This window comes from Denticeps clupeoides, chromosome 1, assembly GCF_900700375.1.
Source record: "Denticeps clupeoides chromosome 1, fDenClu1.1, whole genome shotgun sequence".
Lineage (NCBI taxonomy): Eukaryota > Metazoa > Chordata > Actinopteri > Clupeiformes > Denticipitidae > Denticeps > Denticeps clupeoides.
Window position 1 is genome coordinate 14,484,067 of NC_041707.1, and position 24,110 is coordinate 14,508,176.

Genomic DNA, 24,110 nt, shown 5'->3' on the forward strand with positions numbered 1-24,110 from the left:
AAGAGCCTTATTCCCGGATGTAGTTTTCTTGTAGCAGCTCAATGTGACTTTTTCCTCACTGCGGGAGTCCGTGAAAATGTTTCTGACCGCTGTAAATCGTGAGTTAAAATACGCGCAGTGTGTAACGCATGTCTTTTGATCAATTCGCGCTTTTAGGCGTAATTTGCTCGCAGCGCTTCTTATTTTTTAATTGTATGTCTTGCTATGCTAACATTAGCGCGTAGCATCAGCGCGGTGTAGTGTTGTGTGTTGTACGGTGTGTTATGTGCATTTCATGCGTTTTAATCAACACGTTCTTCACCTTCGCTCTCCCCTTTTATCCCGGGTGTCCAACCAGTGGCCAAAAGCAAATCTAAGTAAGTACGCGCTTGTCTATGTGATAACTTGTGTGATGAGTGACAAATTTATATTATTAATCGTGACCAATTAGGATGACCAGTCCATGCCAGGGAGGACATTTTGAGTGAACGATGTCAACTAACCCAGTCAATAACACGACTCGTTCAATCAAGAAAACAAAGCAGTAAAGGACTCGAAGAATCGAACAGTTAAGGCATTTCAGAGACGTTTGGGAAAAACAGCACAAGGTTGCCATACTGTTTGTCCCAGAAATTGACACCCGGTATGTGGCGCTTCCATGCTGTAGGAATTCATTTAATTCGAGTTTAGTTTAGGTGCGTTCCGGCAGGGGATCCATGGTTTCTACCTTAATTTAACCCAGCGAACAGACAAATCTAATCTTTGTAGAAAATACTCTTATATGTTCCTGGATGAACTGAGTGTTGAGTTTCCTTTAATCCATAGTTCTTCAGGTAAAATGAATATTCTAAATGAAGATGATATAATAGGGAAGTGTGTTGGACAGCTTTGTTGGAATGGTCTCTATTCAATTTAAAGTAATTCCTTCCTAGGACAGTCCTGGTACAGATGATGAGTGCTGCTGGTACTGGGTACTGCTTCAACACTAAGAGAGGACGTCTTCGAGAGAAACTGATCCTTCGCAAGCATGACCCTTTTGGTGAATAGGATGATTTTGCAGCCTGAAATGAGTATATAAATGAGTGTGTGTGTGTGTATATATACAGTGAAGGCCAAAAGTTTGGACACACTTTCTCATTTATTGTGCTTTCTTTATTTTGACCATTTACATTGGTAGATTCTCACTGAAGGCATCAAAACTATGAATGAACACATGTGGAGTTATGTACTTAACAAAAAGTGGAGACCTGGCCTTCACAGTCACCGGACCGTAACCCAATCGAGATGGTTTGGAAATGGTGAGCTGGACCGCAGAGTGAACAAGTGTTAAACACCTTCAAGACTGTTGGAAAACCATTTCAGGTGACTACTTCTTGAAGCTCATCGAGAGAATGGCAAGAGTGTGCAAAGCAGCAATCAGAGCAAAGGGTGGCTATTTTGAGTATATAACTCCACGTGTTCATTCATAGTTTTGATTCCTTCAGTGAGAATCTACAAATGTAAATGGGCATGAAAATAAAGAAAACACATGAGAATGAGAAGGTGTGTCCAAACATTTGGCCTGTGACTATGTATATATGTTTGTGTGTGTGTGTAATATATATATATATGTAGGTGTAAATGTGATCTTGTCAGACAGAAAACTGTCTGAAAAGACATTATTGTTCAAATTGCCTGACTACAACATATTTCCATAAGACACACAATCATCTCTCTCCTGCTTCTCCAGTGAACAAACACGTCCTATTCTTCGAAAAAAAGAAGATACGGTCCATTTAAATGTGGATTGTTACCCCGTAGGAGTGGACAATATGGACAGCTTGGTCAAGATGAGACTTTAAGACTTTCCAGCTCTTTTTGGTGCTCTACTGACTTCTCAGCTGTGGAATTATGGCTGGGCTGAAGGATTCAGCTTTTTTTTGCCACGTTTTTGTGTTTCCATCAAATCTTACATAAATTGGGGGGATGCATGGACACTGCTCACTATTATACCATCAAATATTGACAAGTTTGTTTGCTGCTGAACACCTCAGTTAAATCCTTTACCCAATCTTCAACTATGCTTTGGAAGCAGTTGGGTTAAGAATGCTTGACATATGTCAGTCTAAACCCATCGCCTGCTTTTCACTGGAGAAAGTCAGATGTTTAATGTTCATGATGTTAAATTAAAAATATTATGACATTACGAATGTCAATTACAACAATTTTTGGATGCAGTCATGTAGATAGATATTTTTAAGGTGTGAATATGAAATATTACATAATTATCATCAGAACAAGGTTCATATGATACCAAATTAATTAATATTACAAGATAACATCACAGTTGTGGAGACATGTCCCCTTCCTCACATTCAAAAATCAGCTCTGAATTCATATGACTGACCCTGATCATTCTTCCCCCTCCCAAGCCCACCAAAGAAGCAATTTCCCATTTAGAGTCTTTATTCATTTTATTTGCAGCCAATGACTAGAACAGAGCTGAAGGCAGGTCCTTTTTGCAGGGGTAGGATGATTGCGTCCCCTCTGTCTGCACAGACACGGCTGCGACCAGATTTGCTCTTCTGGCCATTTCCTCCAGTGGCATTGTGGGATAATGAGCAATATAGAAAGCTAGCGCACCGATGAAGCTGTCTCCAGCACCCTGTGGATTAATAAAAGGGAAAGAGTTCATCAAAAAGTCAGTTTGTGTAATTAGTTTTATTTCAAAATTAGAAATTAATTGTGACAAAAGCATATGTTAGCATCTCAAGTCCATCTGTGGAACTTTACAGCAAATTGCAACAGCAGGGGGTGCCATCACACTTCATGATCCTAAAGGCCACTTTAGTACCTTGCACAAATATTTCACAAGTATTCCATAACAGGACAAAACAACACAAATTCAACGGCAAGGCTAAATGTCTAATGTTGATATAATGTAGGTCAGTTGCACTTGCAGTTTCAACATTTAATAGGACCTTGAAGGTAAGTGAAAAGATGAAATGATTATTAGTCCCCATGGTGACAAATAGCTCATTAATCACTTTTTAAAAACCTGTTAAATACTTTGCAATTAGATTACAAAGACTTCAGGCAAACAGCCAATTAGCCTCAAAAGGAGAAAGATAGAAGTGAGAAATAGTCTTGAAATGAGCCATGCAGTGATGGCACATGGTGTATCTGACTGTGCCCTGTCTTTGGAGCTACAGTGAAAGTCATTTATTTACCACTATTTTAACATTGCAGTGTAATAATGATATTACCTAAATATTTACTTCTCCACTACTGAAAAGCTTCAGTCGCAAGGCGACTGGTTGATCAGATGTTTGGTACTGTTCACACTGTGAACTTGCAGCTCAAATGCAGGTGACTATGATTCAATTCTTCAATTTGGTCCTTCTTTCCATCAATTGCCATTTCTGTCCCATGAGGAAGCTGTAGCCTTCAAGGGACATAGTCTTTAATAGTCACATTTTTACATTCACAGGTTTTGTTTGCATAGGGGACTTCTGATATTCACCTTGGATTTATTCTTAGGTTCCATCAAAAAAGACCAGAAGGCATACACCAGAGCAGAAACTCATGATGGGTTCAGACTAGGGTGAGGAGTAGGGGTTCTAGAGCTCTGTTGGGAAAGTGTGCAGGAATGCCGTGATGAGCTCCTATCCAACCGCAGATGGCCCTGTCATTGGTTCTCACAAGTCTTGAGCGTGACTCAGCACCCCGGTTTCCTCAGCAAATCCTCGTTCTCAAAGATCAGACAGGCTGAACTTCTCTTGGCAGCGATGAGCCAACAAGATGGGACGTTTTTGTTCCCGCAAAACCCTTTAAGAGGTTCACCTTGTGTTTCAGGGTTTACTGCTAAGCTACTGAGCTTAATGGTCCAGGCTTGGGTGGAAATGAATAAAGCGTGGCTTTGGTCAGAAGGGCTGAACATGGAAAGTTCCTGACTGGTGAAGCAATGGTTAATCTCAGTGCGGCCGATGTTCAGACGAGGTTAACTCCCACTAATAGTGTGAACACAAAGCCAGGGCGTTGATCACATGTTCCGTGTGAAGACGTGACATCATCTAGTCTTGGTTTTCACTTCAGTGTTTTTGGTAAACCGTCTCACGGCACGACCACAATGGCCATACTGAGTGGCCCTGGAGCTTCCTCTTTTTCAAGGTGTGTCCTAAAATGCCTTTGTGCCCTGTACAGTAGAAGCCTTTGTCCATCTCACGTTCAGTACAAAAGGCCTCTGCATTCTTTGACTGGCAGCTGACAACATTGGCTTGAAGTGTGACATTTAGCATGGCTGACACCCCAGCCCCTACCAGCGCTGCTCACCCTGTCCTAGACACAGTTTAGTGAAGGTTACATTCATCCGCATGCCAATCATGCGACAAAAGCACTTGCAGGATCATAGCCAAGGCCGAGGGTTGTCTTCACCAAGGATGACTAGTCTTTTCAAACTTTGCAAGCTTCCATAACTTTGTGTGACCATGAAGTATAGCAGCCCAAAAAAAATAAATGGAAAATAATTCTGCACTTGCGTTTTCATTATTTCTTCATTTGTGCACTGGGTTATTAAAAATGACCCAAAGTAGGTTGTTTAACAAAGAACTGGGTTTTTGCCATGAATGCTGCAATTAAACTGGATCAAGAAGGCCGAGCAACTTTTTTCTTAATAGCGCATGGCTGGCGCTTTTTAAGTTCTTTATGCTCTTATACTATTTATTTATTTTGTTCTTTACGCTCTTATACTATTTATTTATTTCGGGAGCTGTTGAATTGCATTGCAGTGATTTTCACTGGAATGGAAATAAATTTTGTACATTTCCTTGCACCAATAAGCGAGTTGGCCTGAAGTAGCCAACTAGCACCTTTTAAACTAGTTACAACAAAGAAAGTGACAATTAGTATAAGAGCAGGGTTAAGCGCCTTGCTCAGGAACACAATAGCTGTGTGAAATTCAAACCTGCAACTTTGGGGTCATCAGGTTCACAGGTAAGTTTGTTACTCATCAGGATGCCAAACTAGCCTTAATCTTTTGGCTTTTGTAGGTTTCAACTACAAATTTAACCGCCGGTGCCCGATAAAGAAAACAATGGGGGAGTTGTTTCAGAACAATAACCCAGGGCCTGGATAAGGACCAAGGAGAAAATTAGCCCATAAAACTGTCCAACAGGTCTAACCCAGCATTTCGGGAGGGGGGAAAAAAAAAATAGCATGCGTATTAATTCGTGATTGAAAGTGGCAGCCAGTCACACAGGTCAGCCAGGATCACCGCGGCAATCGCGATTCCCATGGCGCGTAATGCACTCCAGCAGCGCTCAGCGCCCGTTCTGCTCGGGGAGCCTAATTTCCATTCTGACGCAGTGGTGACTTCATTCTCTCTGCATGGAGGTGAGAAGGACTTTTTTTCTGGGAATCCCCCACCACTTCCTGTTAAGGCTCTGCGAGTTGGTCCATTCCTGTCTCCTCTCATTGAGCAGACCATCATTTCCATTCTCTCGGTCCGCGGCCGCCGTCAGCTATTGTTTTGTCTCGACTGACGGCAGAACCCCCCCCCCCCTAATCCTCTTCAGAGCTGACCTCCAGCACAGGAGGTTGGCCCACACACAGCTTGGCCGGACCTTTGTGTCTGTGTGTGTAGAGTGAAAGTAGGCCTTCGCTAAATTTAAGACACCAGCAACGAGGGAAGATTGCTTTCTCATGTACCCTTCTTCACAGAGGGCCCTGACTCAGCTGGCAACATGGTGATGTGCCAGAGGACCTTTTTGATCTGCCAGAAGCGGCTCTGCTGCCGTGAAGCAAGAGAAGCAGCTGAGCTGCTTTGAACCGGGGAGAGGATGTGGAGATGGGCACTTTTTCAAAGTTTAAGAGGCGGTCCAGATACTTCTCAGAGGAAGGCCCCAACAAGCGGCAACTACTTGAAAAACGTTCCCGAATTGGAAAGGCTGGCGACATTTTAATTGCAGGCCTCCAAACATCCAACTGGAATCCTCGCATTGTTTGGTGACGCTTCAAAACCTGCTGTGAGAATGTGGCAGCAGAGAGCTCGGCGTGACTCACGGTGTTGAGTGGAGCATCGCCTCAAATTTAACCTCCTCCTACTGTTATGTTCTCACAGCCCACGCCGCGCAAAGACACCTCTCCAAGTTCACACATAACAGCCTGCTGCAGGCCCATGTGCCGAGCTGTGCTCCTGTCGCGTAAACCGGACTCCCCAAAATAGGAACCATGGGAAGAAAATTAATATCCTTTTTACTTCACTGGTGGCAGTCTGGATTCTAGGCCTAAAAGATAAAATCAAGTCCCGTAGTCTTCAAATTAAAACTTTTTTCCCCCCACTCAAATGGGGAAGGGGGTGGGGTGCAGGGGAAAAAAAAACACTTACTGGAAATCGGATGGGGGGGGGCATCCAAAAAGAGTTAAACAAGCCAGGATTTATGGGGTCATCAAAGTGTGAGAGAACGTGCAGACGAGAGAGGTCGACCACAGCCGGGCTGCCTGCTGGTGAACACAACCCTGCTGAGAGGTGAGTCACATGAAGGGTGGAGGGGCGGCAGGGTGGCCACCCCACCCGGTGTGGGGGGGGGGGAGTCTGTACCCATGCAGATGGGGAGTGGAGTTTGTTTTATGTGCGGAGTCAGTAAATTGCTTTCGCTCGTTTGACTCCACAATAGTCACCACAATAGCAGCCGCGCGGCGGCACAAACGCTGTAAAATGCAACGCCTGCCATGTTGGAACCTGCCTGTCGATGATTTCACTCGCCAGGCCTCCAGTGTCACAAATAATGAGTAAATGTTGTGATCAATGTGCAGAGCAAATTGTCTTTATGACTAATGCTGGTGATAATGTTGAAAAAAACATTAATTTGTGGAAAAAAAAAATCTTACCTGCCACAGAGGTTCTTAACCATGTAAACAGGAACATTTGAGTAATTAAAACACAAGCAGGTGCTGTTTGTACTAATATGTGTTCTTTACATAAAACCATTCATTTTAAGCCACCCGGCGATATCTCTACATTTTCAACCGAATACAGATAAAGCAAAAGAGGGACAAGAGATGGTAGTAAAGAGACGCACATGATTTTTAGAAGAAGCGGAGAGCTTGGAGCTGTGGTGGGTCTACAAGGTGCTCAGAAGATGCACGGAGATCCCATCTCTCAGCCCACAACCAAACGTAGCCCATGTCGCATATTACCGATGTTGTCCGTTTTTCCCACCAGTAGTTACCATCTTTAGGACCCCCTACTCAATGGAACAGTGAGATCTATCCAGGAAAAAAAGGCTTTCAAAATATTTAGCATTTCCAGAAATTAAATAAGTATTTGATCCCCTGTCAATCAGTCCCTGTTGTATTTTATACAGATAAGGACCTGACATTGGGAGCTTCTCAACTCATTACCTGTATAAAAGACATATAGAAGCAATCAATCCAAATGCCAAACTCTGCACCATGGCCAAGACAAAAGAGCTTTCCAAACAGTTAACGGACAAGATTGCAGACCTACACAGGCTGGAATGGGCTACAGGACCATCGCCAAGCACCAACTGTTCTCACTGTCTCACCCAGCTGTTTGCCGATGGTCTTATAGCCCATTCCAGCCTTATGTACGGGTTTGAAAATAATTTTTCTTTGACTGTTTCTGTATTAATTTACTCACTGTCCCACTACTCATTGCATGATCAAAACTTTGTCCAGTTTGATGCTAGTGATGCATACCAATAGGGCCTAAATTTAATATGGCATTGGAGCAAAGCCTGTATATGAGGAAGAAAATGGGTAACATGCATTTTTTGTCATTTGCAGCAATTTCTGCAAATGGCAGTATATTTCACTTCACTTTCATTTTTTGTGAAACAAAATGGTAATTAGATAACAACCTAATTGTAATTTTTCTTCTTTTGTGTCTTGACCACAGTTCATCTATTATCTATCCATTACAAGCAAAGAAAAACAAAGGGGGTGAAACAAAGAAGCGAGTAAGGAGATGGGACCTTATGCTACAGGAGCAGTTGGGTGCATGAGCATCAATAATGGCCATCAAACTTGATTTTTAATCTTCTGAATGTCAAACAAAAGAGACTGTAATCAATATGGTTAAAATGCCTTTTTAACTCAATTAATGTATTCATTTTGACTGCCCTAATATTAAGAGTAAATACATTTATAATGGAATTCAACCTTGCTCCTGAAGTCCCATTTGTCATGACAATAAAGACCTTAAAACCAGTACTTCCTGTCATTCAGACAGCTATTGGTCATAAGATGTTTTCACAGTTAACATCGTTACGGTAGGATAATTTTTATGGAAATGTGTCATAGTGATGATACGCTCAGCCAATCAAAGAATAATCTGTGATAGGAATGTATTTAGATAAATTCACTCTGGCATTTATTCACGTTAGTATTTCCTGTTTATTTGTACATCTACAAGATTCAACAAGAGCCCTTAAAAAAAAAAATAACATGAACATGGGCCACAAAAGTACACTCATGCAGACCCTTGGGGATATGCAATAACAACTACAGGAAATGCGAGCAAGTGCACCACAATGACGGCAAACGGCATCAAGCCCCAGAAGTGAAATGAGTCAGTCAGCCTTTAAAAATTTTACGAGGAACCAGGGCTACTGCTCCTGCCGTGAAACTAGGGGTTAACATTTAACGTGTCGCCTGTGTGTGAAACCACGTCCTTGGCTGAGCTGGTCCTACCTGAGCTAACGGAGCCGGTTTCTAATCATAATCTTAATGACGTCTGTCAGCAGACTGCAGCACAATTGCAGCATGCTGCTAAATTTCTCCCAACGAAAATCACTCGCAGACTGTAATTTTGCTCAAATTAGATGATAAGTGCTGAAGGCAAAAACATTTAAAGGGGAACTGACATCTGGTATCATCTTCAGCCTTTTAAAAATCCACACTGTAAACAATACTGAAATCAATTTCCCTTAGACAAGGTGCACTGTGATATCCAGTGATTTATTTTTTAAAGCATCACTCTCAGAAGCAGTCTGTTAGCTGAGAGAACTGCATAAGGGGGCCTGAAACCTCTGACATAGATTATATAATTTTTCTTTTGAGCAGGGGAGAGACTTACTGTAGTGTCCACCGCTGTGACCTTGCTCGTGGGGACATGTTTTGGAGATGAGCCTTGTGCAGTTATCACCACGCAGCCCTGTGCTCCCAGTGTGATGATAACAGAGCCACATCCTCTGCCCAAAAGCTCCACGCCCACCTTCCCAGCATCCTCCACCGTTGCCACCGTCTGACCGGTGAGAAGTTCTGCCTGTACATGAAAAGATTAAAATGTGTTAACTATGTTTCAGTCACCATGACCCTTCCTCAGGCATAAAGAGAACAATGGCGTCAGTCATTCAGTTCAACACAATAGAACAACCAGTTACAGAGGGGGGCTCACCAGTCATGTTGCTATAGTATAACAATTAAAGAAAAAAAAAACATTTTACCCTGTTCCCACACGCATGTGGCAGCAACATTCAAGCGCAAGTTCAAGGCATTGCTTTTGACAAATGACCTAACAGTCTAACCTTCAAATGTGTGACTCTCTTACTACCAGACATCATAAAACACTGGAAAATGTCTAATATTACTGAAAAGGTTGATTAATGCAATTAATAATAAAAAAAACACTAAAGATAATGCTGACAATTTAATCAGTACTAACATTTTCTTCTAAAATATTGGTACTTTTTATGGGAGCATGGTGAGAATGAGATCAATGCACCTCCAGAAATTTGACAGAAAAAACAATACGTGGTGGTATAATGTACATTGGATGACAAAAAAATAGGGCTAGTTAGCATGGTTACTTAAGCAAATATTTTTGCACCACAATACATTTTTCATTTTATGTTTCAGTTCTGCATGTCGCGCAAAACATTGTGTCTGTTTCTTTCAGGAAGAGTCAAGGTGATTTAAAATAAAGGTGACTTGAATAAAAGGCTCCATGCGCAATATAATCAAAAGGACCTCAGAAGACCACACAGCTACTGACACAAAACTGTCAACCTCCCACACCTGGTTGCGTAGCACATGCCTCCAGGCCGAGGGGCGAAGGACCATGGAAGGGGAGAGGGCTTGAAAAAGCTTCTTCACGTTGCTCAGTGGAAGCCATCGCCTTGTTCTGGACATGCTCCAGAACAGAGAACAGCATTGTTTTACTGAGCACTGAGTGATCCATCTGCCCCCGTGCGAAAGTCATGAATCATTTGCCACTTGAGCGATACCTGAAAGAGTACACTGTGTCTATGGGAACGAGGGAGAGTTGAAGGGACGAGTGAGGACGCCGGGGCAGATCTGCACCCTGGGCATTCATTTGCAACTTACCCACCTGTACGCCTTACCCCCGCCACCCAGCCACATCAAAGAGCAACTCTGGGGTTGGTCATGCCCGCCTTACGTTAACGCCAGCCCAGTGCCCTGAGGAAGGGTTAGTCATGGTACACGCATCTGCCAGCTACCCTCAGGGATGACCAATTTTTCCCCCCTCCCATAATCCTCATCTATCATCTCAGACAGTCTGGGTGTGAGAGATAGTGCCTTTGACTGTTACCGTAAGGGGGAGTGAACATGCCCCCCAAGGCACTCAGGCATGCAGGGGACGTTTGAGCTGAAAGTCTACAGGTCATGACCGGGTGGATACATACAGCTGTAAGGCAGCTCTGGACCCTTACTTGTCTCAACAGAAGAGCCCCTCAGGCTAAACGCTCTTGAGTACATAGCTGTAGCTATTTTTTTTTTCCCATGACTGATGGCTTACATTTTGGCTTTTAAGTTTACATTCCTAGGTCTTCAGCTGGGCAATCAATTGTATAGGTTGGGATTGAAGACTGTTACATATATTTTACACAGCAACTGTCCATGATGGACTTTTACTAGTCTTTAAATAATCAAAAGCATTATTATTCTTATGTCTGCTTGTAGTTACAAGTTTGCTTGTAGTTACTTCATTTGTTTAGTAGTTACTTATTTTTGTAATTTGTAGTTACTACTTTGTAGTTATTGTGGTTACTTATTTTAAGTTAAATTGATCTGGTTTGATGTTTTTTATATTTATCATGATCTATACAGCTTCTGAACAGGGTCAGTTTACATTTAACCATGTTTTGGTTTAAATGTAACCACTTACCTCAGACTCATTGCAACAGAAGACATCTGAGGCTTTGTAGAAATCAGAGTGCAGGTCAGCGATGGCGGGTGCCGGGTTAAAAATGGTCCTCACTGTTGGAGACAGACATTCTAGTCAGTGCTGGCACTTTTCCACCTGAATTGCAGTTTTAACTAAATTATTCTACTGACCCCATTAAAGGTAAATAGTAACGGTTTTCTAATAATCATACATACCTATCAAATATCGAGCCTTGGTTCTCAAACTGTTGTACTTATGGTCCCTCTAGATGTTATGGCTGCATTTAAATGTATTGTATATATTATTCTTAATATCCTCACTTAAATTAAGTTAATTTCTGTGTTACACTGCAGTTTTGACAGTAGATGATAATCAATAGTAATTCATATTTTTTTTATTAGAAATAAAATTAGCTTGTCTATGCTACTGTGTTTTAATCCAAATAATGGCAAAACAAAAAAAATCTGATATCAGATATCAAGCAACATCCAGAACAACAGCCCAATAGAAAAAACAAGAAAGAAAAAAAAAAGCTAAAGACAAGCTAAGTTAAGCTAGCGACCACGCAGTGGCAAAAGTGTCATTATTTCCACCTCACAGTCAAACACCCCAGACTTTTCCTCTTTTTAACGGACACAAATGCTTCCACGTGTGTTATTACATCACCATTACATCAGCTTCACCATAAAAAGAACATGCTGATATCAAATGGCCACTTCCTGGTTCACTATGCAAAAAGACGGCTGGTGACCCTTGGCATGATTTCGTAATATGTCTGTTTCAGCAGGTTTTTGTCTGCTGCCTTTGTGCTGCCCTGAGGAGATGTGTCTGTTTATGTGTCTGAGGTCATGAATCACATTTGGTGACTCAGTGACCCTGATATGAGCATCTATGCGGCACTTGGAGAAATCTGGTAATTAATAAATGAAAGGCCACCTATCCCTCTGACAGGACAGGAATTACTTCATTGAGTAAGAATGGAAACTAAGGGTGTCAAAAATATACTGTGTTTATTTATTCCGCTTGTGCTCTCTTTGTACTTCCTGTCTTGTTCCTTCCACAACTCATCTCTCCCTTTTCATGTTTTGCTTCACTCATATCTTACCCCACCCACCAAACTCACAGTGCTTGCCCTCTCTCTTCTTCACACTTCAGATGCTCATGAAACCAGATGAGACGAAGCAGAGAAGAGCGGTCAGGCTTTTATTCGATCCTTCCTTTATTTATCACATTGCTGACCTGCAAATGTTTGACTGAGGAGATTGACCAGAGGGGTGACATGCAAAACACTGCAATGGGCAAAACTGCAGCGTAAATCCCAACCATAGGTAACGGGTAGTTCAGGGAGCCTTGTGTGCAGGCTCACATCATATTGTGACTAATTCCCACACAGACTGCGATGATGCTCAAACATCTTGATGGTAGGACAAATGCATGTGTTTTTTCTTCCATTATTGCACATTCCAGGTGTTCCTGCTGACATCTGGTTTGCCAGACGTTTCACAATGGGTGAACCACTCAGAGTGAGTCATGTCTAACCCCGGGATGCCGACCATTCAAAGACTTGGTATTGGCCGTTTATTCACAATGGCATACACAAAATAATAATCAATCTAGCATGATAATATGATACTACACATTTAAAAAAATAGAAAGAAAAAGAGTAAATCTGTTCTTGGAAGTATATGGACTACATTTAAATTTCTCTGAAGTTAAAAATCTACACACATCCAAAGAAAATTCGTTACCTACAGCATTTTTAATAGAATCTGTGTGTGCGTTTGCTTTGGTCTTTAGGTCTTTGCTTTGGCCTCTGAGTGCTCAAAGATTCAATTAGTCACCGTGTACGGCTACTTCTCAGAGAAGACGTTAACTGAACGAACAAAAAAATGAGGCTGGTAAAAAAACGAAAGGAGAGTATGAGCAAAGGGTGAGTGATGAATCCTGCAGTCACAACGGACAAAACACACACACACAACAAGTTTAGAGAGGGTTTAAGACACTAATTGCACCTTCAGAACAAAAAAAAAAAAAAATGAAAGCCTCATACTTGTTGGGTCTCAAAATGCATTGCTACTTAAAAGTCCTGTGTAATTACACTCAGTGTGATGAATTAGGCACAATCACAAGGAAATGCAGTTAAAGATGCGAGAAAGGGGTGGAGGTTGGGGGGGGGGCAATGTACATTTTTTTTGCAAACACTGAGGGCGAAGGAAAAAAAAAAAAATAACCCCACAGAGGACTGTGGAGGTGGCATTTGCGTAATCCAAGCCTTGAGCTCAGGCTAAGTGCTAACGTCATTGGCATAAGCCTGGCGGTGAACACATCCCAAGTGATATTCACATAATCTGGGCTAATAGCCCATCAGGGATGCTGGGTTTCTTTTCCCTCCCGGTTCTTCCTTTTTTCGCCTGCTCACACCGGTACCCGCATATTTTTGGATGTGTGTGTTTCGGGGTACAGTGTCAGAGCGAGAGTGGGCGGCCATCTGTGTTGCCCATCTGTGAGTGAGAGTCACTGCGTCCCCCTTTGGGCTGCTGTTCTGAAGCAGGCGAGCAGACGGGCTGGGGTGACCTCTGGCCCAGGGGGTACCTATAGAAGGCTGTACCCCATCGTGTTGTTTAAGAACTGGCAAGATGTCAATGACGTCCGTGATTTTTAAATATGAGTTTGCTAGTCCTATAGGTGATGTTGGGGACATACATTTCTAATGTCTTCCCAAAGTCATTTATAAGTTATAATAGCCAAGGAAGCACCTGAAAAGGAAATGGGCATAACATCTTTACAGGTATTACAGACAGACCTACTGACCATAGCTTTCTTTAGCCATGTGCAGGGCCTTTAAGGAAGCGTCCGGGCTGATCTCCAGTTGGCAGACAAGCACCTTGGCCTGGCTCACTGCTGGCTTCGCTCGCTGTATTTCCTCATTGCCCAGCAGCAGGTTGGCACCAGCCACGATCACGATGGCGTTCTCACCTACAGGCATGACACAACAGACGTGACCCCACAAACCGAGCCAGTGCCCAGTTCCTGATTACTGCATGGCTTATATTTACCAACAGCGTCATCAAAGATTCACACATACGTATACCAATAAAGGAATTGTACATATTTCAGCATACATGGTGTTTACATTGTGCCTTAAATCTGAGGGCTGAGGGCTTAAATCTGAGGGCTGAGAAATGTTGAAAATGACTGAAAATGAAGATTATGAACCAAAAAGCAGAACCATGTCTTTTGTGGTCATAGGGCTCGCACTTCCCTGCACTGAAAGAGACTCGCCACTCTGTTGCCATGGCACTGGCCATTAGGAGCTCTGGACGGTGTAACTATAGAAATGCAAAACCAATTCTACCTCTGCGGCTGTGACCTTAAAAGGGACGTGTGTTTAAAATGAACTTCATTAGAAGCACGGCAATTTGGTCGGCAAGTGGTAACTTTAATAGAAACGCCAGGGCCCACACACCACGCCATCAGGCCAGTTACGTCATCTGCTTCTCTGTCCAGGCAGGGCTATATAAAAACCCCAGACTAAATATACGCTGCGTAGGTGAGTGAGACAGCTGGGGTTAGGAATGCAGGGATGAAGCACCTTCACTCCAGCACAATGTAGACATGCAATCAACCACCTCCATTCTATTTCTAGAGCCTTTTAGATTCTGGAGGTGCAGCAGGGCGCCATGTTTGGGTCACTTCAGTTTTAAAGGTGTCGTAGAATGTATTTATTCAAGATTGTGAATTTTTACTAAAGACATGGCAAGTATGGAGGTAGGGCACAGGACTTTTTGGAGACGATGGACATTTTGTGGCGATGCAGTCAATACAGTTTTCCATTGTGTGGCACATTTAGCTACCTGCATCATTTACTATGATGGAGGCAGCACCCGTCACAGCTTCAGCAGTCTGCTCCACATAGTCTACATTAAGAGAAGAGAAGAAAGAACAGACTTAAGAAATCGCACATTATTTACAGTTCAGTATTTGCATGTTTATTAATCCATTCTGAATTCTATAGCATTCATACTTAAATATCTGAATGCCAAATCTGCTATTGGTGTTGCTGCTAAACAGCATCATTCTGCCAGTCTGGAAGGTTGCAGATGTTGTCCAAGCCAATAGGAATGGAATCTGTTACCCTGATGACTATTAATTTCAAAATAAGAATCAGCTTGCTTGGCAGATACCTGTTGAAATACCATGGTCCTTAAAATTTTGGACGTACTTGTCTCCAAAGAAGTCATTTCCAAGCTGGAAAAGAACACAACATCAATATGCAACTGTTCAAAATTTCAGATTGCAGCAACTATTAATTTACTCAAAATCGGCATGGACTACTTAAGTCTAGCAGTACATTGAGCAAGAACAGAGTTAAGGGAAAACACATCGAAGAAAGCAACCTGAAGCGAGTCACAGTCTCTCAACAACAATCGCAATGAGATGAAAAGAGCTTCATTTCACAGTTGCGCCAAGCCTTCCAGATATAGCTACCCCGCCCAAACGCCTCCTCTTTACCCTGCTGCTTTCTCTAAGGCACTCATAGCATACAAAGCAAGGGCCAGAAGAGTTGCCTTTGACCCACAGGTTTGTTTTTATCCCACACTAACACGGATGTGCCAAAGTCAGGGCTGTGACCTGCAGCAGCAAAGACCCCTTACTACCTGCAACCCCATCTTTGAAGCACTAAACGCTCTTTGAAAGTTCCTGAAAGCTTGGGGCGTCTGTTTTTGCAGTGTTCCTATGCCCTATATATCGATTGAGCTCTTTGTTCTGTATACAGGGGTCCATATTTCTTAGTGAAACCTGCTGTGGTTAGTTATCGCTGAAACAGGATGGTGGGGTAAACGCTGATGTCCTAGTGGGTGGAAACCATATTTTTTTTACAGTCTAGCGAGAGAATGCCAAAGAAATAGAAGGTAAGACGAATGCAAGAACAAATATGTTTTAAGAAGAAAAACAGCTCAGAAAAAAAATAAAGGAGGGCAGATGCCGTACCTTGCAGACCATGGCCGTCTTAGCCCCCATTCTAGCAGCCTGGACACACTGGTTTGCTCCTTTGCCTCCGAAACCGATAAAAAACTTGTGTCCATGGATGGTCTCCCCCACTTTGGGCAGCCTCTGTACCTGACTGAGATGCACATTTCCTATCATCACCATATTTTTCCTTCTTTCCTATATGGTTATTTTTAATATTGCACCAAATGCACAGACAGAAACTGATATTGGTCTTTTTCCACTGCAGAATTCATGTTGCACATGTTATTACTACAGGTTTTCCTTCTGGCTGCCCCACTTTCATGCATGGGGCCAATCTGATTTTCACCCAACCAGAACCATTGTGATTACTCATTCTAAATGAAAGAAAAAAACACTTTATACAACAAGGAATGGTCTGGCTTAGGCTCAAAAAAGTTTGTGAGTGAGTGTGTGTGTGTGTGGTTAAGAAAGGACTTATTACAGTAAGTCAAGCCTTATTTTTTTCCCAGGCAGTTCCAGTAACCTGGGACTTGATGGAACAGATTTGAGCTTGTTTTGGTAGAGGTCTTCTACTCTGTTTAGTTCAACAACACGTTGAAAGTGTTTCCGCACTATTTCCATTCTCTTAACATTTCCTTCAGTTGACTGGCCCAGTGGAAAACGTTCCTGTATATTAATGGTTATACAACCAAATGTTTTTTTTTACTAATTATGTAAAAGGTGGTAAAATAGTTTTTTTTTTTGTGCAAATCCACATGTAGGGAGACATATATCAGACTAAAATATCTGCTGACAAATCCTGAATAAATCTGGATGATACATTTCTTCAAACTCAATATTTGTGAGAATTCCATTTTAATGAATGATGCTTCCAGGGAAATGGAGTAGTCAACACAGCTCCAAAAAAAAAAAAAAACTGAACTAGTGCGGATAAATCTAGAGAAATCCCCTTAAAACCTTGAGAACAATGCACGCAGTCAGACTACAGACAGTCAATCATTAACAAGACCAGGCTGAGAAGAACGCTTCAGAAACCCTCGTGCAGGAACATCAACACGGGAGGGAGAGGAATTACGCTGGGTAACCGCAAAAGCGAGAACGGTCTTCGCTGTCGACCCGGTCCACTCCCTCTTTCCATCTCGCCCCCGGGTCTGCCAGCAGGTGACCGGTTTCAATCTCTCAAAGCAAATATTGTCTTGTCAGGCTGCCGTTCGGTACGGCTTTTGCCGCGTGCCTTGCGTCTCCGTTTGCTCCTGGTGCGGACGAATGTTTGCCTCGGTTTCCCACGTCTGCAGCCAGGTGAACGAGGCAGACACTCGGCCCATTGTTCAAGGCGGCTCGGCGAGGCTAAACAAACGCGGCCCACGCAGAGGAGCGCCGGCTCCCGGCTCCTGCCACTTAAGAGGCCGCAACAGGTGTTCGGTGACGCGACCGGTGTTGCCGGCTCTGTTTACGGCTCATCGTTCAAATCATGTGGGCTTTACGCTCTCTGTCGAGGTGGTGAGCGATGCAGGATATCTTTGGTGAGAAACGTGTGGCCACATATGAAGAGCGGGTCAGAAGGAAAAAAAAAAAACGAATGCATGTGCTTTCATTTAAACCCCTGTGTGTGGTGAAGTGTTTCAAATATATATATATAGTTTATTTAAAAAAAAACTCCACAGAGACACCTGCCCTCTGAATTGCCAATCAATCAATACTTATTTGTAAAGTGCTTTCTCAGTGGACACTTCTGACAAAGCCCCCAAGCACGAAGCCCTTCAGACAAACAGCATAATGCCACTGGCTTGATTTCAGCAAGTAATTACCAGCTAAGACATCACTTTACGCTGGTCATACTAAAGTGGAATGTTCATTTTTCTCATAAGAAAAGATGGTTGTTCTTGCATACTGCTAGGCCAACATGTAAGCCATGATGTGGTAATCTACAAAACAACTTCTAACATTCTACCAGTGAAATAAAAATCACAAGCGCTTACAGAGTCAACGACTGAAATAACCTCACGTATAATCTCACATACGGTTTATAGGGACTTAAATTAGGAAGCGATCGCGTGTTAGCACCAACTGGAAAACAGCTAACTCATCTACATAGTAACATCATTTTTCCACATATTTAACGTTCAGAAACAGATGCTTTGTTTTTCCCCTCTGCCTCAGAATGAAAAAGGACCTTTGATTGAGCAGAATTCTTCACTTTGAGACACAACTGATAAAATCTTTGCCTGAAGGAAGTCAGGCTGCTTATCACTTCATCATTTTCAGAATTCAGAGTGGTAGCAGGGAAATACTCAGCGGGACTGGCTGACAAAAAAAACAATACCAAAGTAGACTGTACAGGATGACAAAAGGGTGGCGAGTTCTGCCCATGAAGAGCAAAAGCCGAAACATGGCAGCAGCTCGGCAAATCATACGGTTTTTTTTTGTATATACTGAGTATAAACAGAGTGACCACCGGGTCTATGTAAGCTTCGAGACCTGGGTGTGAGCTGACTCTTTCATTCCTGCACTAATGTTAGGTGCCCTTCATTTATTTTAGTGATTGGTAAGAGTGTCTAACATAACTTTTTGTCAAAAACCATAATATGTTTCAGCCATGAGTGACATGACACTTTTTTTTTATTCATTGTGATGCAGCTATCAGCATCCCACCAACTGATAACTCTAAACGATTAATTTACTGATAGCCTTTTAAATTCTCTGAAATACTACAATGCTATTGAAACATTTCTAAGCCAGACGTATCTTCAGGCTCCAACTTCAAGGCCACAGCGCCTCAGAGGGCCACGCAGGCCGCTATCAGCAGGTGGCGCTGCACGGCTTTGGCAGGAAGTGCACACAAGTGGCGACAGAGCAAGAGGCCCGCGACTGGAGCGAGAAGGACTTGTCGCGCCATCTGTCAAAACCGCACACCCGTCAGCCTCTGAGACAACTGGATTTAAATCTTCAAAGCCATGCATAGCACTTTGATGGGCTAGAACTATATTTCCAACACCTCCCCCTCCCGCAGAAAAACAGTCCAAAAGACTGGAGAAAAAAGGAAAAGAAAGAATGGGGGGGGGGGGAGATACATAGCCTCTTCCCGTTAGTGCAGTAATTGATGCAGTGCCTGCCCTTCAAAGCGACTGCATGTTTAATGAGCTGTAAGAGGAAAAAAAAGAGCACACAGGCAGGAGAAATACTGAAGAAGAAGTAAAAAAAAAAAAAAACACACATTCATAACGGGAAAACATGCAACGCGAGCTGTACGTCTGACTACTGAGGAGACGCAAAGGCAACAACACGACGTGACTTTGACACCATGGGGCCGCAATGTCAGAAAAGAGGAAAGCAGAGTTGCATCCCATCGACTAGAAAACTGCCAGCCAGGTATTTCATAGATCTGAGAGTGAACAATCGAACCCCCTTTGAAGAGGGGTCTCTGTTGCTCTTAGGGTATTTTTCACCAGCACTGATACACAACGTAGCCTAAACCCGTGCCGTGTTCAAACACTTTTTTTTTTTTTTTTTAAAACATCTTCTCAAAGCCTTTGATCTCTACTCCTTTTTCTCAACTCAGTATTTAAGTCCTCATGTATTGCATCATGTATTCTAAATTATATATATAAAAAAAAAGTCATGTCAGCTGGTTCAGGTGACTTTGGCTTGTACATTACAAAACTTACAATAAATGAAAAAGATCAGTTAGTCAGTCACACAAAAGTCATGGCCAAAAGGTTTGAGTGACACAAATACTGTTTTTTTTTTTTTTTGCTGCCTTCATTTGTATTATGGCATATACTGAGGCATATACTCCAGAATGTTATGAAGAGTGATCAGATGAATTGCAAAGCCCCTCTTTACCATGACAATAAACTTAATGCAAAAAAAAAAAAAAAATCCACTGCATTTCAGCCCTGCCACAAAAAGTAGCTGCTGAGATCATTTCAGTGATCCTCTCGTTAACACAAGTGAGAGTGTTGACAAGCACGAGGCCGGAGATCATTCGGTCATGCTGATTGAGTTAGAATAGAAGGGTGTTAAAAGAATTGAGTTAAAAGAATGGTGATGATTGAAATAATTGTTCTTCCTCTGTTAACCATGGTTACCTGCAAGGAAACCCATTGCGTTTCATCATTGCATTGCATAAAAAGGCCTTCATATTGCTGCTACTAAGGTTCTACCTACACTACTCACAATAAGTTAGGGATATAGTGAGAAACTTAGTGGATGTCATACATTCAGTGTTTGTTTCACTTCAAACATTTTTGGGATAGGGAGACAATTGTATTGGGGTGATAAGACACACCTCATTTAGTGTTTTCCACGTAATGGTCTCGGTGTGTACAGGTGTGCCTTATATTGGGGCCAATACCAAGAGACAACTTTTCTCAGTGTGGCATCAATTTCAACATTCTCTGGGTGTAAAAAGCTGGTATTGTCAGTTGTCAGTAAGTCATTCCAAGTTCATCGTTCAAACAGCCTTGAACACAGAACATCACTTAATGGATAAGCAGCGTCACCTGGCCATGGTGCTGCCTTTAGGTTGGTGACAGGCAGTCAGATGTTGCTCGTGAACTTGGTGTGTCTCAAAGTGTCATCAGCAGACTTGCATCAAGACACAGAAGTACTGGCAGAGTTCATGACAGACCCAGGACTGGAGCCCGACGAGTGACAGAATGCAATGATGACCAGTACCGCCAAGGTGCCACTGAGGTGCCTGTCATGGCTGCCCACTGCTCACCAAGGGTGATGGTTAAAAGCAGAGGACAAATTTTGTTGTGTCACCGTGTGCTGTGCTGCAGTGTTTCACAATGACAATCACTTCACTTTCACTTCAAATAGGAAAAGTACAGTAAATAAAATCCCTAACTTATAGTGTATAGAGCAGTGTAAATCAATCATTCATTGGATCATCAAAAATGTGAAGGAGAGAGGTTCAAGTGTTGTGAAGAAGGCTTCAGGAGGCCCCAGAAAGTCCAGCAAGCGGCAGGATCATCTCCTAAAGATGATTCAGCTGCAGGATTGGGATGCCACCGGTGCAGAGCTTGCTCAGGAATGGCAGCAGGCAGGTGTGAGTGCATCTGAACTCACAGTTAGACGAAGACTTTTGGAGGATGGCCTGGTGTCAAGAAAGACAGCAAAGAAGCCACTTCTCTCCAAAAAAAACAACAGACTGATATTCTGTTTCTAGTTTTTGCAGGTGTGCCCCGCGGCTCAGTATTAGGACCTCTTTTTTTCAATATTTACATTCTCCCTCCATATACTCAGAAAATACAACATCAATTTTCATCGTTATGCTGATGACACCCAGCTGTACATTTCCTCAAACCCAATTTCTTGCTACTACCTACCCCCCTTTCAGACTGTCTTATGGAAATTGGTTCACGGTTCTCCTCTAATGTTCTCAAACTAAACAGTAATAAAACAGAAGTTTTACTTGTTAGTACAGCCTCCACTCTAGCCAAACTCCAACTTGTTCAGAACTCTGCGGCTCAGGTCATGACTCGTACCCCCTCAAGAGAACACATCACCCCAGCTCACCAAAGGATTCATTGATTGCCAATAGAAGCTATGATAAATTTGAAAATTTTAATCCTCAACTTTAACTGCATCCATAACCTTGCTCCTCCTTGTCTTTGTGACCTACTACATATCGCCACTGCTTTCCGTTCTCTCCGGTCATTTTCCGCCACACATCTTATTGTTCCTTCGGCCCTTCCTTCTTATCACTATGGGTAACAGAGCTTTCAGTCACTCAGCTCCTCGGCTTTGGAATTCACTTCCTCCCGACAGTTTTTATTTTTTCTGAACATTCTTATTGTGCATTTTAGTTGTTTGTTAATTACTAATTTTACTCTGTAAGGTGACCTTGGGTTTTAGAAAGGCGCCCTGAAATAAAATGTATTATTATTATAATTATACTTCCTTTCACTACAGAAACAACTGACAAAAAGATCGTAACTAATAACTGAAGCAGCAAACTTTGTGAAAAACAGAATTTGTGTCCTTCTCAAAACTTTTAGCCACAACTGTATATATAAATATAAAATGATTAATAAAAAATGAACAAAAAGCAAATATTACAAAATGATTTTTTTTACATTTATCTGTAATTCAACATGGAAAACAACTAATGTGGCCGAACAGCTATGACTCATCATCCCTGTGGGACTGATATTAATAAACCCCCCTTGTAGGTCTAGTGACATGGAGAGCAGTTCCCCAATCTGAACAAAACAGGCCTTTTCCAACCAAACAAAAGCCCCTGCGCTTGTTACAACATATATTTCCAGGATGACCTAAACAGGTCTATGGCTATGTTAAGCAAATCTGCACAGATGTCTATAAATATCTGTATGTCCTCTTCAATTTAGACCTTGTTTTCAATTCTGGATTGATTGCTGGATTGTATTTGGGAGGTGTTTGTTAGGAGACTGTTTTTATTTTTAGGTTGGTCCTTTATTAAATAAAAAGATTTGTTCTCTGGTTATATGTCTATTAGTAATGTGAAGGCCATCAGGGATGGATGACGTGCGCATTCATGCTGCATAAGAGAAAAAAAAAAAAGACATTATATATCTATTTCCTAGTTATGCCTGGAATTACCCTATTACACATCAATAATCATTTAATCTAAGATAAAAAAATATATATTTTTCTGAATCAATATTAAATTGCTGTAATTGTGTATTTAAAGTAGTATTAAAAGACTGCAGACAGCAGCAGATGATTTGGTAACGTCACTCACCTCACAAGGTCAGTCATGCAGGAGCCCACGATCACCACGTCCACCTGCCCTCCCATCACACTCTGACGGGCAAAGGGCAAGAGGTCACTCATCTCTTCTCAATTGGATAGTAATCTTACAACAATTAACATCACATCCCGATCTACGGGAACAAAGGTGCAGGCTTCCACAAAAAATAACAATAAAATTTTTTGGACCATGACAGAAAAATGGTAAAAAAAAATAGCATTCAGCGTGTTCTAAGTTGGACAAGTGCTTATTGCAACAGGGTTGACTATTTCAAGACTGGGTCACGTGACCAGAAAATCCTTAATTAATTCAATCCCCTGCGTGTACGTGTGAGTGAATAGTAGTGTGCTAATCTCCTCAAATCTCCTGCTAGGACTGAAACGCTCAGAAAGCCTGGCCGCTAGCTATGGGACAACCTAAATTCCCCAAGATATTGAGGCGCAGGATCAGAACGTAGCCGTCGGATTCCCACTGGGACAGATGAATCCAGACATATTTATATCCTCCTGATATTCAGCCAATGACCCAGAGTTTGCTCACTCTATAAACTCAATTTGTGGCAAATGTACATGTCGACAACGCACTATCATTTGAGCTTGAGCTCTCTTTTAATCCTGATTTGCATTGCTGTTTACATTTAGCCACTCGCACGAAATTGAGATACAACTAAAAAAGAAAACTCAGCACCAAATGATCGGCGAAACGGTCAGTCGTGCAAGATGCCCGTTCATTTGGATGCAGCTTTCATCACAGATCATGGCAAATATCCAGCAAACACACACGCGTGTTTTTATATCGCTCACCATAGCTGGCCAAATGTTGCCCTTCGCATTGAAGCTTTGTCTTAACGTGCTTTCGAGCGACTTGAACAAAGTCCACACCGCTCAGCCGCGTATCACTTATTAAGGAACGGTGCATGGTGTCTGAATACACGGGGCAGGAAGACCTCCTTCTCTGCGACCAAGCAGGCACATTTTTGAACACCAAAGCGCAAGACGTTGCAAGGACCCGCAGAGGCAAGAAGGAAGCGAGAAAGAAATATTGAGTGGAATATGCTTTAAGTCTCCTTAAACGACAGCGCGTTTTCTTTTCAGGGGTTGAAAGAAGGTAGGAAAATCACTACTGTGCTCTTCTTTTTCTTTCGTGCAGTCTGCCGCGTTTCGCGCGGTTTGTCCGCAAGTACAATTTTGTCTGACCACATTAGCTTAGCGGTGTATGCTAAAGATGCTTGTCTACACATGCTGAGGCTAATGCATATTTCACGTGCATGTGGTCCGTTTTCGCAGTTGT

At 42.3% G+C, this 24,110-nt stretch overlaps 3 protein-coding genes across 5 annotated transcripts in view; 2 read left to right on the forward strand and 1 right to left on the reverse strand.

Moving 5' to 3' along the window:
* Positions 1-2,663, forward strand: mrpl33 (mitochondrial ribosomal protein L33). Its single transcript, XM_028983091.1, has 4 exons — positions 1-98; positions 338-356; positions 912-1,018; positions 1,709-2,663. The coding sequence occupies exons 1-4, from the start codon at positions 77-79 to the stop codon at positions 1,756-1,758; spliced, it is 198 nt and encodes a 65-aa protein (XP_028838924.1). The 5' UTR covers positions 1-76; the 3' UTR covers positions 1,759-2,663.
* Positions 2,414-23,791, reverse strand: rbks (ribokinase). 3 transcript variants are annotated; one of them, XM_028983079.1, is made up of 9 exons: positions 23,624-23,791; positions 22,817-22,873; positions 16,100-16,232; positions 15,292-15,355; positions 14,962-15,024; positions 13,919-14,083; positions 11,108-11,199; positions 9,056-9,244; positions 2,414-2,623 (listed from the first exon to the last, which is right to left on the reverse strand). In XM_028983079.1, the coding sequence occupies exons 3-9, from the start codon at positions 16,127-16,129 to the stop codon at positions 2,450-2,452; spliced, it is 777 nt and encodes a 258-aa protein (XP_028838912.1). In that variant the 5' UTR covers positions 16,130-16,232; positions 22,817-22,873; positions 23,624-23,791; the 3' UTR covers positions 2,414-2,449. The 3 variants fall into 3 exon arrangements, with proteins under 3 accessions (XP_028838912.1, XP_028838900.1, XP_028838904.1); XM_028983067.1 differs by having other exon boundaries at positions 22,812-22,873; positions 23,624-23,790; XM_028983071.1 differs by lacking the exons at positions 22,817-22,873; positions 23,624-23,791 and adding an exon at positions 20,584-21,099.
* Positions 23,689-24,110, forward strand: part of babam2 (BRISC and BRCA1 A complex member 2) — a 62,786-nt gene continuing 62,364 nt past the window's right edge. Inside the window, exon 1 of the mRNA XM_028983054.1 lies at positions 23,689-23,927. The gene's annotated coding sequence lies outside the window, so the exon portion shown is untranslated. The remainder of the gene's footprint in view (positions 23,928-24,110) is intronic.